We start from the raw sequence: 12,337 nt of genomic DNA, 5'->3' as shown, positions 1-12,337 counted from the left end.
CATAACACTGTTGCCCACAGTCTCCCCCTCCCTCTGGCCCCTGCTGGACCCCAGCGCCTCCTTGCGTGGCGCCCTGTGCTGTGACGGGTACTCCCTTTCTTGGAATCGGTGCTTTTGAATGGCAGTCATTTCCCAATCTGCTGGCCTTAACAAACCTAAATAATAATTGAACTTATTAAAAGATTTGCGCATAGGTGTGTGCTCTCCTGATCAGCTGCAAGAGAGTGATGGAAGGACTGGGCAAAAGAATTGCCATGCAGTAGCGATGGAAGCTCCAGCTGATCCTCTCTGAGCAACTTTGAAGGTGGGATGGCCCTTCTGAGGCTAGGGGACTTGAGGCTATTGTCCCCCTTGAGGCTAGGGGCCTGTGCTTCTGTACCCTTGCAGAGACCACTCGTAGGCTGCAACCTGCCACAGGGAGGGAATGTGATTTTGTCTGAGGCAGGTCTCTGAGGCTGAGGGCAAATCCTGGAGAAAGCCTCAGCCCTGAGCTGCCCTATCTGCTGCCAACAGTCCCAGCACCCCTGGGGATGGAGTGCCTGGCCCGAATGGGCACCTGAGTGTACTTCACAGATTTACTGCAATGATACAGAAAGACGTGTGCTTCTTATGAACTCTTTTTAAGTAACAAAATAAAATTTTCTTAATTTCAAAATAGTGATGACAAGTATTTTGAGGCAAAAACAACAATCATGTGACATCATTTCTCTGTAATTTCTACTATGCCACATATGGCTAACACTACTAAGATTTGTTGCCTGCGTCCCTGATGGAAAAAAAAAAAGAAACACTAAATTTCTGTTAGAGTTAAGTAAAAATACAGACCTTCAAGTGCACACCCCCACTTAAGAAGACCTGGGGAGGGGGAATCTTGTGTTCATCTTTGGATCTCCAGGGTCCGCCACAGTTCTGGACTCTTACTGAGGTTTTTTGAGTCATTACTATGATTAAAACTAATGAGATACAACTTAAAAGGCCAAACTTTTTGAAACCAAAGCAACTCCTCTGCGCTTAAAGCATCTCTAAGGGAAAGACTTGCTCTAGGGAAATCTCCGGCCCGGGCCAAATTCACCCCGCCGGCTCTGCCCCAGCGGGGAAAGCGCGTGGCCAGGAGGGGCGGGACCAGAGCGCGGGGCGCGCGCTTACTGGCCGAGGAGGGAGGGGGCGGGGCTAACTCCTTTGTGATTGACGGAAGCTCTGCCTCCTCAGCTCGCGCTCTGACTAGGGTGCACACGGAAGTCCCGCCTTCAGAAACGGAAGTCGCGGCGCGCGCGGTCGCAGGAGTTGACCGCGCCGACAGCGGTGACCGAGCGCGGGGAAAGGCGGCAGGCGGCGGCGGCGCGCTGCCGCTCCAGGCCGGAGTTGGAAGTGAGAGGCGGGGCCAGGCGCCCGGAGCGGCCCGGACGGGATTCAGGTGCGGGGGAGTCGGCTCGCCGAGGTCGGTGGGGATCTCGAGTCCGGGGACCGGAGCGATGGAACACGGGGGGACCTTGTGAGGAGGACCGTTTGTACCTTGCCCTCTGCCGTCGCCGTCCTTTCCTTCCTTCCCCCCGCGCTTTTCTGCGCCGTACTTTTCCCAGACCCGCAAACGCTCGCTAAGCCCTGGGGCCCGGGGTCTAGTGTGCACCGTGGACCTCGCTCCCTTGCGATCACCACCTAGGACCCTCTGTGTCCCGGCCTAACCGCCTTACTGTGACGTGGTTTCGCAGGGGCCACCTCACCTCGCCCTCGGAATCCACACACCGTTAGAAACATTTCCCCAAAGCCTGGTGTACGTGTCACACTAGTAATTCCCAGAGGCGGTAATATATTCAAGCTGTCGCTGGAAGTGTACCCTGCCCTGTAAACGCCCGTAAGGATAACAATCAGGAATAACAAGGGTTGGCCAGATTAAGAATTCCTAGAGAGCCCTGGCTGGCGTGGCTCAGTGGATTGAGTGCCGGCCTGCAAACTGAAGGGTCATTGGTTCGATTCCCAGTCAGGGCTCAGGCCTGGGTGGGTTGCAGGCTGCGTCCCCAGTGGGGAGCGCGCTAGAGGCGACCACACATTGATGTTTCTCTGTCTTTCTCCCTTCCTTCCCCTCTCTCTAAAAATAAAGGAACCCTTAAAGAATTCTAGAATTGTTCAGTTTCAACACTGCGGTTCCAGCCATGGGTTTGTCTACATCGACCCCTGCTGTTGCAGTCCAGACCTCAAGTGCTTCAGACCACCAGACTACATCCGCGACTGTATCCCCGCCTTCAGGATGTCCAATGCATGAAGGGAAAATGAAAGGTAATTGACATTTTGTCTAGAATATAAAAACAAAAGAGAATCCTCAAAAGGATTTTAGGGAAGCCACAGTACAGCATGCTAGTGAGGCTCCGAGGCCCGGGAGTGCGGCAGCCTGGGTTGGGTCCTTACGTTGCTACTTACGGGTTACGTGACTGTAGACGAGTTACTTCTCAACCCATCAGCTGTAAGATGAGGATACTGCTGCTTCAGAGGGTTATTATGACGATGAGCTGAGATAATGTGTGAGGGTGTGGGGTTTGTTCCACACATCAGCCCCATCCCCAAAGTTTGCCTGTGTCTCCATCAGTGGTTGTCTACCTGGGGGGTGATTCCCTGTCCCCCCAGGGAAATGTCTGGAGACATCTTTGCTTTTTACAACTGAGGGGAATGGGTACATCTAGCGAGTAGAAGCCAGTAGTTCTGCTAAACAACCTGCAGTGCACAGGACAACCCCCAAACAAAAACTCACCTGGCCTCAAATGTCAAGAGGGCAGTGGTTGAGAAACTTTAGTCTAAATCTACCTATCTTTATTTATCTAGACAACTTGACTGCTATATCCATGGCAGTATTCATCTGTGTAAAAATAAGTGATCGCCTGATGGACTCGCTGTTCATTCTTTAGGTGCAAATGCAAAAGACTGTTTATATAAAGCAAGCCTCAAGTGGTATCTCACTGTGGTTTTTATTTGCATCTCTCTGATGGCTAGTGATGCTGAGCATCTTTTCATGTGTCTCTGGGCCGCATGTATGTCCTTGGAGAAGTGTCTGTTCAAGTCCTTTGCCCGTTTTTTAATTGGGCTGCTTGTCTTCTTAGAGTGGAGTCACGTGAGTTCTTTATGTATTTTGGAGATGAAACCCTTGTCTAAAGTATCATTGGCAAATATGGGAGTAAAAGGCAGAAAACTGTACTTGAACAACAATTAAAATAAAAATAAAAAAAAAATAAAAATGAAAAAAAAAAAAAAGCAAGCCTGAATCAGCCTGATGTGTGACTTCTTGTTTCAAGACATGAGGGGAGGAGTCAGCATGGCCTCCTTACCGAGTGCTAACACTTCATTCCTCTGGTCAGTCAGCAAGGACTTAATCACTGCCCACTGTGCGCCGAGCACTGGTGGATCTCGCTTGTTTGTGCTGGCACCGCGAGCACAGCAATGTATAAAACAGGCAAAAGCCCTTTCCCGATGGAATTGACATCCTCCTCCTCCTAACCCTGCGTGGTGGGTTTTCCCCCTATATTATAGTTAAGGAAAGTTAGAGATCACACGGCTCATAAGGAGCAAGGCCGGCAAAAACTCCGTGACCTTGGACAAGGACAGATCCAGCTCTCTTGCAGGGTTTCTCCGAACAGGGTGAATTGACACAGGTGGAGTGTGCTCCTGTCCTGAGCATCCCCAGGGAGATCACAGCCCTGCCTATCAGTTTGATTCCATGTGCGGTGTACCCAGACGAGCTGTCGGTCGGATGTATTTTCGTTAGTAAAGGGTGTGGATAGTTGTAAGAAATTGAAGGGGCTGGGGGTTGTGGAACATGAAAAATGTAAACAGTATTTTTTATGAACACCCAGCTGGGATCAGTGAGCCCAAAAAGACTGGCACTGGGAGTGGTGCAGAGGAGAGGAGGTACAGCAAGGCTGCCTTCACCCCTCGGGTGGAATACGGGTCTGGAAGGGGAAGCACAGGACAGCAGGTGAAAGGGAACTTGTCTTTTGCGGGGGGCATCCAGCACCCAGTGTATTCCTGGTGTTATTGCTGCTGCCTCAGACTAGGATGTTGTTACACCCACAGCTGTCTTCCTGGGCTGTTGCTCGCCTGACACTTGTCCCCTCTCTAAGCCATAGACCAGCTTCTCAGTCCCCACACTTGCTTCCATGGGTACCCAGTATCCTTGGGCACTGACTGCCCTTCCTGCTGCTGCTCTCATAGGTTCAGACCTTCTCTGCTAAGTGGCATCTGGATCCTACATGGTTATGGGATGTTTTCTCTAATGTGTTCTTCCTAAACGCTTGGCTGTCTTCTGACGGGGACTAGCACCTCAGCCAGGTGGGAGCCTTCTGTGCTTTGTTTTAGTCCTAGGGCAGAGCACAAGCAGAGCGCATTGAGACTTTTCTCCAGAAGTCTTTTTTGAGGGTTCCTCTGCTCATTTTCATCTCCTGTGTCCTGTTTGGGGTTGGGTCTTGTCTGGAACCTGGGACTGCAGAGTCAGGGGGTGACGGGTAAAATGTGTCCCGGCCCCCACTTAGGTTCCTCTGCAGCAGCTCACAGCTGCCAGTCCAGGTGGGTACCTTCCAGCCCTTTACCGAAACCGTGGCATTGCCTTGCAAATGCTGAGTTCTTTGGGAGGGGTATTTTTGCTAGGGGCATGACACAGTAAGAGAAGGGGTACCGGTTTCTCTTTCAAAGGGAAAGTAAATTTATAGACGCTTCTCCTCGAGTTTAGGGTATCAGAATGTTAGCTAGCTTAGCTTTGGGCAGCTTTCAGCAGCAGACACCTGGCTTTGCCTGTGGTCATCGCTGGTCAGAAATTCCGCTCTTCAGGCCCCAGGTTGAGGGAGCCAGATGTCCTGCCTTTGTGGTAACAGCGTCTTTATGCTTGATTTGTTTCAGGTTGTCCCGTGAGTGCACAGCCAACCGATGAGAGCAAAACCCACTCCGGGCCTGCCCACCAGGAACGCGCATACGAGTATGTGGAGTGTCCTGTTACCGGCGCTGCAAATAAGGAGAACCTACATCCTTCCAATCTGGTAATCTTCTTCCTGGAGCTCTGTACACAGGCATGCTTTGATGGAATTCCAAGACAAAGCGCACACTGCTAGGGTTTATTCTCTTAAAACAAATCTGATAGTCCATCCACAGGGACAATCCAGAAAGTGTGATGAAGAGAAAGAAAATGGTGATCACGAAGTACCGGAGTGGGTGGACTGCTAATAAGCCATCCCGAGAGAATGTCTCCTCTTGGGATAGTTGAAGGGACATTCTATTAGGAGTGCAACTAGAGTTAGTAAAGGTGTTTCTGGTCTGGGGGAACCTTGTCGGTACGCTGTAAGACCGGGGGACCTCTTAGGGAGTAGCTGGGTGCCAGCCTGCACATGAGGCACTGGGGTGTCGCAGCACCACGTGGCAGCCAGCAGTGGTATGCCGTTGAGAAAGCAGGGACAGGACAAGCGCGGCCTCACTGCGTTTTGTGATAGTCAGACCACACAGGGGCTTGAGGTTTCGTGTTTGGAATCACATTTTAATGGAGACTGGGACCTGTCGTTTAGAAGGCCACAGGGTTCTCAGAAAGTATTTAGAAATCTTGGCAATCCAGGCAACATTTCAGGAAAGGAGAGATACTTAGTCTGGAAAAGAAAGGGCATGGAAGGCATATATACAGCAATATGTCATATAATGTGACATATAGAACAGAGCCGTGACCTGGTGGCTTACAAACAACAGGCGTTTGTTTCGCACAGTGCTGGAGGCTGGGAACCGCGGCATCCAGGCGCCGGCTGGTTCAGGGAGTGTTGCAGGTGGAGGCACAAACATCTCCAGGGTGCTCAGTAACGACCCCACGAAGCTATAAGGAAACTGCTGTGTTGGGGAAGAAGGTGGGCTAGACCCGGGTTTCTCCCCGTAGCCACTAGTGACACCTGGGGCTAGATGATTCCTTGGGGAGGGTGCTGTCCTGCGTCCTGTGGGACACTGAGCAGCATCTCCGGTCACCACCCACTAGATGCCAGTACCTCCCTCCTTGCTCAGTCGTGACAAACAGAAGCATCTGCAGACACTTCCAGAAGCGCCCCTTTTAGACCACTGGTGCAGATCATCTCCAGCGCCGTAGTGGTCCAGAGCATGAGCCTTCGGAGTCCTGCAGACCTTGACTCATCCCGTGGGGTTCTGGCATGTAGGGAGAATATGAAAAACAGCGAAGTTTTGGGGGGTTTTTTGTTTTTTGTTTTTTTCTCACATCTTTTGGAGTATGCTGAGCACCATACACTCTCCCATAATCCTCGTAACAACTCTATGCAGTCAGGCGTCCTCATGTCCCCGTTTTAGAGCTGGCGACGCCAAGAGTGAGGGAAGAAGCCATTTGCCCCGCGTCATTCACCCAGGAAGCGGCAGAGCCCAAACTAAATTCCCACCTGCCTCCGGCCTGTGTTCTTAAACCCTCTTTGGAGAAAATGCAGTAAAATGCTCAGTGTGGGGCCAGCACGCCCAGCTCTTCTGCCATCTTTCTAACCAGGGGTCGTGTTGGGACATCATCATTTCTGTACACCTGCTATGAGATGCTTCATACTTTCACTACAAAAAGGAGTTCTAGGCCAGTCATTCTAAATCTGGGGCAGTTTTGCCCCTTGGGGGACATTGGTCGTCGTAAGTGGGGAAGAGGGGCACCATTGGGTAGAGGTCAGGCACGTTGTTAAATGTCCTGCAGTGCTCAAACAGAGCCTGATAACCGGGTGTTGTCCAGCCTAAAGGGCAACACTGCCAAGAGTGAGAAACCCCGGGCCAGGCTAAGTATTTGCATAATGGTACCGCGGCCCCTGTGTCGGGGAGAAAGCGTTGTCCCCTCCCTGCAGTCTGCTGGTGCGGGGCCGGCACCTCTCGTCCGTAATGCCCTCAGCCCAAAAGCTGAAAGCATAAGCCAGATCCTGAAAGTAACAGATTTTCCAATAGGAAGCGGTGGTGTACGTATATTGTAGAGGTGCCTACGGATCATGGTGCGTGTTTGTTTTTAGTTCTTAATCCTTGAGGAGAAGGAGACCAAAACTAGAACCACAAGGTGTATTGACCGTGTAGGAGAACTTGGACAACAAGGAGACACCACCTCAGTGCCCTCACTCTTCAGACAGCCAAGTGATGTGAGCCATCTGAAACTTGGACAGCAGTGCTTTCAAAGAGGGCCTGTGTCACGTGTGTGATGTGTTGCTTCCCCAGAAGTAGTTAGTTATATTGCTCGTTTCTACTGGAGAACACATTTACAATCTTTAAAAAAAATTCTATTTATTTTATTTAGATGCCACCACCTAACCAGACTCCGGCGCCCGATCAGCCATTTCCACTCTCTACTGCCAGAGAGGAGTCATCCATTCCAAGAGCAGATTCTGAGAAAAAGTGGGTTTATCCTTCGGAACAGATGTTCTGGAACGCGATGTTAAAAAAAGGGTAAGCGAGGGAGTGCGGGGCTGAGAACAGAAATTTGTCACATTCATCTTAGAATGCATGCAGAAGAGGTTTTTGTCCCCCAAACATACAGTAAGTTTTTATTTAAAAAGTTAATCTGTTTAGAATAATTCTCAGACTTACCGGAGGAGAACCGCAAAGCCACTGTAGTTTACGCAGGACTCTACGGAGAGACAGGACTAACGGGACATGTGTGTCCACACAGACCCCAGGAGGTTTGTCCCATCTCACCGACCGCTCTCTCCTAGGTGGAAGTGGAAGGATGACGACATCAGTCAGAAGGACATGTACAACATCATTAGAATCCACAATCAGAACAACGAGCAAGCTTGGAAGGAGATTTTGAAGTGGGAAGCGCTTCATGCTGCGTAAGTATGAGATCTTTAAAAAAAAATCCCTCCAGCCTCTTAGTTTATGTCTGTTTTCTGGAGTTTTAACATTTATTCAGATGTGTCATTTTAATAAAACACTGTAGGTAGCAGGTCTGTTCCAGTGACTGTCACGTGGCAGACCAGTCCCACACTGCCATGGAGGACGGCAGCCATGTCGTCATGCTCATGGAGTTGGTGGGTCCCGAGTGCAGAAAGTGGGGAGTAGGGATGGCTCATCTCTGCTCCCCGTGTCTGGGGCCTCACCCGCCCCAGTGCTCAGGGTTAGCTTGACAGTCGTGGGCTGGAACCCTCTGATGGCCCCACTTGCTTGTCTGGTGAGGGATGCCGGCTGTTGGCCATGACACCTGCCCACGGCCTGTAAATGCGGCTGCTTTGGCTTCCTCACGCTGTGCTGTCTGAATTCTCAGACTTGGGGTTCCAAAAAGCTCCTGGTGGAAGCTGCATCTCCTTTGATGACCGAACTTTGGAAGCCCCAGGTGTCCCTGGCCTTCCAAATTCAAGGGGAGGGGCCAGAGACCCTCACTCCCAACAGGAGTGTCTGAGGCCACTGAAAGCAGAGCGTGCGGGACAGAGGACACTAAATTGCTCTCTGCCCCCAGGGAGATGCTCACTCAACGGCACACACCGAGTCCCCAGCAGGCCTCCAGATAGGAGACACCCGGCACGCAGGCCGTCCTCTGGGGGAGAAGGCGGACCAGGAGCTCCGCCAGCGCCAGCGCAGGAGGGTCTCGTGTGGGGCTGCTCCCCCGCGCTCCCTGGGCCTGGGCCTGGGCCGGCTGGCACCGGGGAAGTCCCCGCCGAGGCTCTGCAGAGGGCGAGCGGTTCTATAGCCAGGTCCTGGCCACCCGTGTGCTTGTGTGCGCTTACTACTGCCTTAAGGAGCTGCGCTGACGCTAATTACATTAGTTCCTAGGGATTCACCCCGCATTTTATTTCTTCCTGCAGGCCATTCATTAGTTGCAAATCCAAGAACAGTATAGGATTTTCTTATGTTCATCTGAAAAAAACAAAACAAAACACTGCTCTATGTGAAAGAGAAGCGTGATGCCCAATATTCACCCTTCTTTTTCCCCTGAGAATCGCTAGGCCTGTGTCCCCCACGCCGAATGGAAAGGCCCTGGTTCCTGACTCCTGCGAAGAGCAGTGCAGATGCTTGGAAGGAGGTGGAGGGAGGGGAACGTATCTGATCAATGACTCAAGGATTCATTGTTAATGAATAGGTGTATTTCTTTGACTTTTGCAAAGCCGCCTTCCTTTGTAAATCTGACTTGAAAAATGCATATTATCGATAAACTGCAGCATCTTATTTTGCAAAGGAAAGAACATCTTTGTATATACTTATCTTACTTGGGGCTTTCTAGGGAGTGCCCTTGTGGTCCGTCGTTGGTCCGGTTCGGAGGTAAAGCCAAGGAGTACTCACCGCGGGCGAGAATCCGCTCCTGGATGGGGTGAGTGTGGCGCCGCAGGTGACTGCCACTCCTGTGTCGGGGTCCCTCTCCCTGGGCTCCAAAACCAGGCAGCCTGAGAACTGGAGGGCCGTCTTCCAAGACTTACTCAGCGCGCAGCTCTAGGCTTCCCCTGTCCCGGAAGTTGGCCTGGCGGTGGGCAGGCCCGGTCGGGTGTCCTGGGTTACTTCCCAGCTGAGGACCACAGGATCGAACCGAGCTGTCCTCTTACTCCTCTTTGGGACGGCACCTGGGGCTCCTCCCTTTGCTCCCAGGTAGGCAGAGCCCCACCTTTCCCGTGGCCTTGTTCCTCTGTAGACAGGACTGCCTGCCTGTCGACCCGGCTCGTCCCAGACCTTCAGCTCCACCGTCCTCCGCGCTGCGGGCTGTGGTTCCCAGGCACACTTCCCACGTGCTGCTGCTCTGCCTTTCTCGCAGCTTTTCCAGAGCTGGAGGCCCCCCGGGCGGGCAGGAGCGCTTACCAGCATGTCTTCTCTTCTCCAGGTACGAGTTGCCTTTCGACAGGCACGACTGGATCATCAACCGCTGTGGGACGGAAGTCAGGTACATCATTGACTACTACGACGGCGGGGAGGTCAACCAGGACTACCAGTTCACCATCCTGGACGTCCGGCCAGCGATGGATTCGCTTTCAGCGGTGTGGGACAGGATGAAGGTCGCCTGGTGGCGCTGGACCTCATAAGAGCTGCTTTGTTAGAGATGGGAAAATATAAACTATTTTTTTTTCCTGAGGATTACATTAAACTATTTTCCCCAAACTGAATTGCACTTATGATGTACTGGGAAGGTCAAGTGGGTAATGGCCTTACATTTCAGTGAGCGAGGGATAGCATGCGAGTGCCCTTTGGAGTTCTGTTTCCACCCTGCCATTTATGGCGGGTCATTTTACGTTTCCTTCCCACTTAGGTCAAGCGGGAAGCAGTCCCTTCACGTTCCCTTTAACGGCAGTATTACGTGTGTATTGAATCCAGAAAAGCGAACGTCTGGAACAGCACTTTTCCTTACAATGTGAAGAGAGCTGCTTTTTTTGTCACTGTCTTCTCTTGAATACTTGAGACATACACCCGAAAACCCGTGTGATCCTCAGGAGCTTTTACCGGGTCAAATATTTTCATTAGAGCTGTTCACTTACGCTTTTTAAAGAGTTACCAGCATTTTTAAAGTCCCTATGATATAGTAGTGACCCCTGAAGGAAATGCAAAGGTTTACACTGGAACACATTTCGGCAAAAGTAAGATGTGTCTTGGCTCTCCAAATCCTCATAAATTGTTCACACTGGACCTTGTTGTAGAACAGTTTCAATTCCCCCATGATTTGGTGGTGCATGTGCATTAGAATATGTGTTTTAACATTTTAATTTTCATTTGAACTCTCATTGTTCGGATACGTAACTGCTCCCAACAAGCAGGTCTCATTGCCCACTTTTCGAGTCCCGTTCCTTCTGCCTGCAGTTGGCCTGATCTGAACCTTGATGGTCTGGCTCAAGGTGCAGTGTTAGGGGTGGTCCCTGTCTAAAACGTGACTCTGTTTTGTTGAGTGTTAGAATTCACAGAGAGTATTTTTCCCAAATGACAGTATTTGCATCAGCTTCCTGTCTCCATTCAGATTTTTTTAAAGGGAGCTCTAAGTTTGGCGTTGAAATTCTTGGTACCAGTAATCCATAAAGTGGTGGTTCCTCTTAGAACAGCATGTGATAAGTAACTATCGGGGTTTTTCTCTGTTCTTTTGAGTTGGTAATAGTAACTCATTTCTCCTAAATACTGAAATTGTTAAGTGAGTAGATGGAATTAGTCTACAGTGGTTAATTTACTATGGATTTCTTTGTTGTGACAGCTTTGCGTGGACTTTGTTTTAAATCCAACAACCTTAAGCTCTTCTACATTTCAAGATATTTGTATATTTTAAAATAAAGCTCACCATTAACTGGTTTTGAAAATTTATTTAAGAGTAACGTTACACTTACACATTTCTTCAGACAACAGTGACCTTCCCAGAAGTAATACCACAGTCTCCCTGCTGGGGGCAGGCATCTTACCCGCGGGTCACATTTTACAGGCACAGCTCAGAGACACTGCGGGCCTAGTGCCAGACCACCGCAATAAACCAATACCACAAAGGGAGTCGTAATCTTTTTGTTGGGGCAGAGGATTTTGCCTTCAATTTGTAATAAAAAAAAAAAAAGTAACAGCTATGGAGTGCAATAAAGCAAATCACAATAGAACAACGTTGCCTGTACTAAGGAAAATCATTACTGTTGGCATTTTTTTAAAGTATAGGATAAGGCATTATGAGAAACAGTGTTGTAACCAAAAACTGAAAAGTGAGCCACAGGCAGGCACTGCTTTTACGGGGCTTTAGTGTTGAGAAAAACCACCTCTCAAGTCAACTAGCAAGCAAACCTGATGACCAGATCAACAGCTTACACGCACCCCACCCCTGGGAAGGACTACAGCCTGTTCGCTCTCACAGCTGCTTGGTGTCTAGAGTATACATGATCCTATTCAGGGATCAATACCGCTCTACTCTGATAGGAGGTTTCGTTTATAACTTGAAATTCATCTTGGGTAGTCTTCAGTGTTTGAAACTCAAGTCTTTTGTCTATGGAAACAGCTGTATTTATTTTTTTTAAGATTTATTTATTTTTAGAGAAGGAATGGAGGGAGGAGAGAGAGAAACATGAATGTGCAGTTGCTGGGGGCCATGGTCTGCAACCCTGGCATGTGCCCTGGCTGGGAATCGAACCTGCGACACTTTGGTTCGCAGCCCTCACTCAATCCCCTGAGCTACGCCAGCCAGGGAGAAAACAGCTGTATTTAGAATCAGAACAAACTACTGGACATTGGGCTAAGTGTTGGCAAACAGGTAGGGGGGGTGAACTGGGACTGCATATAAACATGGGGTATTACTAGTGATTACCCAAATAAAATCCATTCGTGTTCCCTGCATCATCATGGGCATGCAAAACAGCAAACAGTGCAGCCCTGCCTTACACAGGACAGTTTATCCATGAAATGGTTAAGCACTAGAATTGAGACAGCCTTG

The 12,337-nt window shown here is 50.1% G+C and overlaps 1 protein-coding gene across 1 annotated transcript; it reads left to right on the top strand.

The window, feature by feature from the left end:
• Window positions 1-1,268: 1,268 nt before the first annotated feature.
• On the top strand, window positions 1,269-11,235 carry LOC123830009 (holocytochrome c-type synthase). The gene is made up of 7 exons (XM_045855944.1): window positions 1,269-1,414; window positions 2,099-2,274; window positions 4,879-5,015; window positions 7,271-7,419; window positions 7,686-7,805; window positions 9,191-9,277; window positions 9,779-11,235. Exons 2-7 carry the CDS (start codon window positions 2,151-2,153, stop codon window positions 9,975-9,977), a joined length of 816 nt encoding a protein of 271 aa, XP_045711900.1. The 5' UTR covers window positions 1,269-1,414; window positions 2,099-2,150; the 3' UTR covers window positions 9,978-11,235.
• The last annotated feature ends 1,102 nt before the right edge of the window (window positions 11,236-12,337 follow it).

This window comes from Phyllostomus hastatus, unplaced genomic scaffold, assembly GCF_019186645.2.
Source record: "Phyllostomus hastatus isolate PE091 unplaced genomic scaffold, TTU_PhHast_1.1 phas_scaffold_12, whole genome shotgun sequence".
Taxonomy (NCBI): Eukaryota; Metazoa; Chordata; class Mammalia; order Chiroptera; family Phyllostomidae; genus Phyllostomus; species Phyllostomus hastatus.
Note: the sequence above shows the minus strand (reverse complement) of the source record. Positions and strands in the feature narration are given on the sequence as shown.

Excerpts from the sequence above, each read along its gene's own strand:
- LOC123830009 (XM_045855944.1), top strand. The coding sequence starts at position 2,151 with ATGGGTTTGTCTACATCGACCCCTGCTGTTGCAGTCCAGACCTCAAGT. Across the intron at positions 7,806-9,190 it reads TGGGAAGCGCTTCATGCTGC|GGAGTGCCCTTGTGGTCCGT; the intron begins GTAAGTATGAGA and ends GGGGCTTTCTAG. Across the intron at positions 9,278-9,778 it reads AGAATCCGCTCCTGGATGGG|GTACGAGTTGCCTTTCGACA; the intron begins GTGAGTGTGGCG and ends TCTCTTCTCCAG.